The sequence below is a fragment of the Nerophis lumbriciformis genome, linkage group LG08, assembly GCF_033978685.3.
Source record: "Nerophis lumbriciformis linkage group LG08, RoL_Nlum_v2.1, whole genome shotgun sequence".
Classification (NCBI taxonomy): domain Eukaryota; kingdom Metazoa; phylum Chordata; class Actinopteri; order Syngnathiformes; family Syngnathidae; genus Nerophis; species Nerophis lumbriciformis.
The window spans coordinates 52,778,422-52,784,337 of record NC_084555.2 but is presented as its reverse complement, the minus strand read 5'-3'; the positions used below and the strand labels follow the sequence as shown (position 1 = coordinate 52,784,337).

At 50.5% G+C, this 5,916-nt stretch overlaps 1 protein-coding gene across 1 annotated transcript; it reads left to right on the top strand.

Annotated features, from left to right (window-relative positions):
- The first annotated feature begins 2,413 nt into the window (after positions 1-2,413).
- Positions 2,414-4,168, top strand: LOC140678981 (transmembrane protein 229b-like). The gene has a single exon (XM_072913614.1). The coding sequence runs from the start codon at positions 2,657-2,659 to the stop codon at positions 3,185-3,187; it is 531 nt and encodes a 176-aa protein (XP_072769715.1). The 5' UTR covers positions 2,414-2,656; the 3' UTR covers positions 3,188-4,168.
- Positions 4,169-5,916: the final 1,748 nt, after the last annotated feature.

Here is a 5,916-nt window from a genome sequence, read left to right as displayed (position 1 = left end):
GTCATGGGTGATGGTGGTGCCCAAGAAACGGAAGGAGCCACAATGGAGACAGGGGTGGGAGAGTCAATCAGGGTGAGGGGGGATGGTGGGGCTGTGACTTTCCTGAAGTCCATGATCATCTCCACTGTTTTCTGGGCGTTCAGCTCCAGGTTGTTGAGGCTGCACCAGGACGCCAGCCGGTCCACCTCTCTCCTGTAGGCGGACTCATCACCATCCGAGATGAGCCCGATGAGGGTAGTGTCATCCGCAAACTTAAGCAGCTTTACGTACTGGTGACTGGAGGTGCAGCAGTTTGTGTACAGGGAGAAGAGCCAGGGGGAAAGTACACAGCCCTGAGGAGTACCAGTGTTCGTGGTTCGACTGTCCGAGACAATCTTCCCCAGCCGCACGTGCTGTCTTCGGTCTGTCAGGAAGTTATTGATGAGCTGGTAGAGCTTGTCTCGTAGCAGTCCAGGGAGGATGGTGTCGAAGGCAGAGCTGAAGTCCACAAACAGGATCCTAGCGTAGGTTCCTGGGAAGTCCAGATGCTCCAGGATGAAGCGGAGGGCGGGTGGGAGTCGGAGGAGGACGGCACTGGGGTTTATGATTTTCTCCACTGGGTCGGGCCCAATGTACCTGGGGGAGAGTCTGGAAGGGGGGGGGGGGTCTCGGGAAGAAAGCCACACTTGCTGGCCCACCTGGTAGTTGGGCGCGGGGACCCGATGTCGGTCTGTTAGGAGTCGGTTGCGCTCAGCCTAGAGCTGCTCAGGTTTCCCGCCACACGTGTCTGACACGGCGGAACTGGGCTTGGACGGAGGGAACTGCTCCATCGGATTCTTGGCTCGGAAACAAGGGGGGTTAGTAGCCGGTGTTGATCATGAAGGGTGACAAGCCGGTGGCCGAGCTGATGAGGGAGTTGTGGGCGTATTCCACCCAGAGTAGGTGTATGGGCCATGAGGAGGGTAGGCGGGAAGAAGCTCCGCGCAGAGAGGACTCCAGGCTCTGGTTAGCTCGTTCAGTCTGTCCATTGCACTGTGGGTGATAGCCGTAGGAGAGGCTGGAGGTGGTACCCAGGGCCCGCCCGAAAGCCTTCCACACCTGCGAGGAGAACTGAGGTCCGCGGTCCGACACGATGTCCTAGGGGATTCTATGCAGCCTGAAGACATTTGTGACGAACAGGTTAGCTGTTTCCAAGGCAGTGGGCAGTTTAGGGAAGGGACAAAATGTACCGCCTTGGAGAAGCGGTCAACAATCGTAAGGATGGTGTCGTTACCTTCAAAGGGGGGGGCAATCCGGTAACCAAGTCCTCTGCGATGTGTGGAAGGATGGGCAAGGGCTGCCAGGGCTCGCTGTACACGCACACAGTGCACGCAGTGATGAAGGTCCGGACGTCAGAAACCATGAACGGCCACCAGAAACGCTGCTGGATGAGGGCTAGAGTGCGTCCGGCTTGGTGTTCTGAGACCCAGGGCGGTAGGTGATAGTGAACTGGAATCTGCCCAGGAACAGGGCAAAGCAGGCCTGCCGTGAGTTCATGCGGCGGGCAGTGTGGAGGTAGGCAAGGTTTTTCTGATCCGTCCATACAATGAAAGGTTGAGCAGCCCCCTCCAGCCAGTGTTGCCATTCTTGCAATGCCAGTACCACCGGCCAGGAGTTCTCGGTTCTCCACGTCGTAGTTACGTTCAGTGGGAGTCAGGCGGCGTGAGAAGAAAGCGCAGGGGTGGAGCTTGTTGTCTGAGGGTAGCGTTGGGAAAGGACGGCCCCGACCCCGGATCCCGAGGCATCAACTTCGACCACGAACTTCTACTCAGGATCTGGGTGCACGAGAACAGGGGCATTAACAAACACATACTTGAGTTATATATAATAAATATATATATAATATATATATATATATATATATATATACATATTAGAGATGCGCGGTTTGCGGACACAACCGCGGAGTCCGCGGATTTTCCGCGGGTCGGGCGGTTGAAATAAAAAAAAATTAGATTTTATCCGCGGGTCGGGTCGGGCGGTTGAAATAAAAAAAAATTAGATTTTAAATAGATTCAGGCGGGTGGCAGTTAAACCAATTCGGAAATATATATACATAGTTAAATGTTGTTACCCACATACGAAAAACGAGCAGGCACCTGCAGCATATGCCACAACAGAAGAAGAAAAAAAAAAGAGATGGACACTTTTATGGAGCGGAGAAGGGACAGCAGCACAGAGATGTCCCCAACCGATGCACAGGCGATCCAGCACTTTTGACCGGAACCGGTCAAAAGTGTCAAAAATGTAAAAAATAAAAGTGTCAAAAATGTAAAAAATAAAAGTGTCAAAAAATGTCAGAAATAAAAAGTGTCACAAAATGTTAAAGTGTCAAATATTTAAAAAAAAGTGTCAAAAAATGTCCAAAATTAAAAAGTGTAAAAAATAAAAAATGTCAAAAATAAAAAAGTGTCAAAAAATGTCTAAAAGAAAATTCGGTAGTGATGATATCTTGGTATCAAAATCTTGATACCTAAAGCAAGTTAAATTTGTCCACCTTTTGAAGGCGGTGTCAGACGTAACTTTTCCCGATAAATTGCAGATATTTCTTGCCAAGGCTGTAATTTTGCGGGTTATTGTCACATTTGGCTCGAGCGTTGACGTTCTTTCCTCTTCCAGATCCAAGGTGTGACGAGCCATGCCGACTGCGATCCTGCAGCCTCCCGTGCCGCTGGCGGCGCTCTCCCGCTGGTACCTGTACGCCATCCACGGCTACTTCTGTGAGGTCATGTTCACGGCGGCGTGGGAGTTCGCCGTGAACCGCGACTGGAAGTTCCCGGGCGTGACGAGCGTGTGGGCGCTCTTCATCTACGGCACGTGCATCCTGACGGTGGAGCGCATGTACCTGTACCTGCGCGGGCACTGCCACGTGTTGGTGCGCTGCCTCATCTACACGCTGTGGACGTACATGTGGGAGCTGAGCACGGGGCTGCTGCTGCGCCAGTTCCACGCCTGCCCCTGGGACTACTCCGCCTTCCGCTACAACTTCCTGGGCCTGATCACGGCCGAGTACGCGCTGCCGTGGTTCTGTGGCTCCTTCATCGTGGAGCGCCTGGTCATCCGCAACACGCTGCGCCTGCGTTTCCATCAGGGCGCCGACGACGGCTGGGGGCGGAGCTACTTCAGCGGCTGGTTGTCCGGCAATAACAGCTTCCTCAAATTGGAGTGAAAACTCCTGCAGGGGGCGGGGACTACCTGGGGACATCGACGCAAAACCCGCCCCCCCTCACTTTTCCTGCATGAAAACAAGGAAAACATGAAACCTCTTCATCATCGTCATCATCATGACCTCTGACCCCTCACGGGATTACTCTTCCAATCTGCACACATGACTTGAAGAAAACAATCTTCCTTGCACATATTTACTCTTTTTTTAAGTCACCTCAAAGCCTGAAAGTGTTCTGTGTGTGTCCAAAATAAACTTTACAAAAACATTCTGCAGAAAATGCAAAGAAAAAAAAATAAAATCTATAAAACCCAAAACTAGTGAAGTTAGCACGTAGTGTAAATGGTAAATAAAAACAGTTGAACTCATAGGACTAGATAGTACAATCCCTCAGATTGATCAGCACTTAGTGTGGACAGGGGGGTTTAGGGGCGAAAGCTTCGCTGGGGTCTTCAGGTGGGAACCCCCCTTCATTGGTGTTTTGTTGATAGACCCACGACACCTCCGCAGGGCTCAACGGCGACATCTGGTGTCCCCAGGTGTGCCCCCCTCTGCCTTTACCCCTAGATGTCCTTTTGCAGCCCAGTTGGGTCCTTTCTCTTGATCCATATCCATCTGCTACTTTGTTTGGCAGCATCCGAGCGATTTGACAGCCCGCCGGAAGGCCTGACCTTTCACTCCCATTCCTTTCAGAAGCTTGGTTGTGGACGTGGCAACGAAGCCTCTGCACCCAACTTCAACTAGAAGCACACGGGCACGCCAGCCGCGCTGCTCTGCATCGGCTGCTATGTCCGCATACTTCAGTTGATTGCGCTCATGCTTCACCAACTGCTGCTTCCCATGGCACAGTTAATTCAACAACGAACAGTCTTCTGGAAGATTGACCACAAGACCAGGTCCGGCCTGAAGCTGGTTGTAATGATCTCAGGCGGGAAGATGAGTTTCTGGTCTAAGTCAACCTGCATTTTCCAGTCCCAGGGAGAGTCCAGAAGGGTTGCCTTCACTCTTGCAGATTTTGCTGGGAGTTGTCCTGCTCTTGGGAACGCAGTGCCAATTTAGTGACTAGGAATTGGGGGAGGGAGGGCCTTGTTCATAGGCGCCGATCTACATTTCTGCCAGTGGGTGCTCGGACTGGCGGTAAATCTGACGCTGCTTTTCTGAGCTTGTGTGGTTTATGCTTGGTGTTGAGAAAGAATTTTCCATCAATCCCACATGGGTGCTCGGCATTGTCCGTGGGTCCTCAGGCCCTGAAGCACCCGCGGGATCGGCGCCTATGGCCTTGTTGGTATTTTTTTCCTTTCTTCCAGGGTGATCTCCAGTTGTCTTAGGTGTAGCGGCCTTGAGACAAAACTGATTTTGCAGCCGGTGAGGATGTGAGTGTTGCAGGGGTTTGACAGAGTGCAAAAGAAAGCTCTTCTCCAAACCATTGGTTTAAGTTCTTGGGTGTGGGAAGAACATCGTGGGTAGCTCTGATGAAGCTAAATTGTCTCTCTTCCGTTTCCCAAAGATCCTTCCATGTGAGCTTAAGATGCTCCAGGTTTTCAGACCACTGTCCCTGTTTGGACTGTGCCACTGCTGTTGCACATCTGTCTGCCGCCTCTTGTTGCCGAACCTGATCAACAACCAGCTTTCTCCTCTGGGCTGATGTTGCCTGGTGCCATGTAGGTTGACTAGCTCCAAGTCCAAACCCACCTCTTTCGTGCTGCACTAGTCCCACAATGCCTGAGAGAAGATTTAGCTTGCTGCACGGCATCATATGGGATCCATTTCCTCCGAGTTGCTAGTCTGGGAGCAACCGCTTGGATCACCTCATCTTGAGACTCAATCAGGGACATTCTGAGCCTCACCTTGGTGCATTTAACTCCTCCGTGAGGCTAGAGATGGGCAGTTCCAGGGCACCATCATCATATAGGCTGATGTTACTGAGGCACCGCGGGAGGCCAAGCCATTTCATGACTGTTCTCTCCAGCTTCTCGACTTTGGTCATGGGGATCTCGTAGACTGTTATTGGCTACATCAAACGGGGGAGCAATTCAAACTGTAGGCACCACAGTTTCAACTTGCCAGAAAGTAAGGTATTGTCTATGTGGACAAGGCCTTTGATGGTTTCTTTCCTCAGCTGATCGCTCTGGTCCGATTCTTTAAAGCTTGCGTTGTACGATCGCCCTAGACTCTTGACTGGCAGAATACAATGATTTGAAAATCCTTTACAACTTATATTCCATTGAATAGACTGCAAAGACAAGATATTTAATGTTCGAACTGAGAAACTAATTTTTTTTCACAATCAATCAATGACAGCAACACTGTCAGGGGTCAGACAAGGAGGCCAAGACCCAGTAGCAGAGTATAATACAAAAAGGGGTTTATTAACAAAGTAACAACAAAAACACAGTTCATCGAAGAATATAGCAACAAGGTATTAACTGAAAATTCTTCGAGGGAAAGGTGACAACAGAAAATGGCTGAACAGAAAATCACCATTCAGATTCAGAATCAGAATCAGAATAGTTTTTATTGCCATTGTTTGAGAACGGGTTCACAAACTAGGAATTTTTCTTAGTGCAATCGTGCAACATAAAACACAAATAAAAAGAGCTGTAACTGAGCTATCAGATCTTGTTATTGTTCATGTGCCTGATGGCCAAGGGGAAAAAACTGTTCAGGTGGCGGGAGGTGTGGGTCTGGATGGACCGTAGTCTCCTGCCTGAGGGGAGAGGGGAGAATAGTTT

What these genes read in the sequence shown, in the direction of transcription:
- LOC140678981 (XM_072913614.1), top strand. Translation starts at nt 2,657, where the DNA reads ATGCCGACTGCGATCCTGCAGCCTCCCGTGCCGCTGGCGGCGCTCTCC.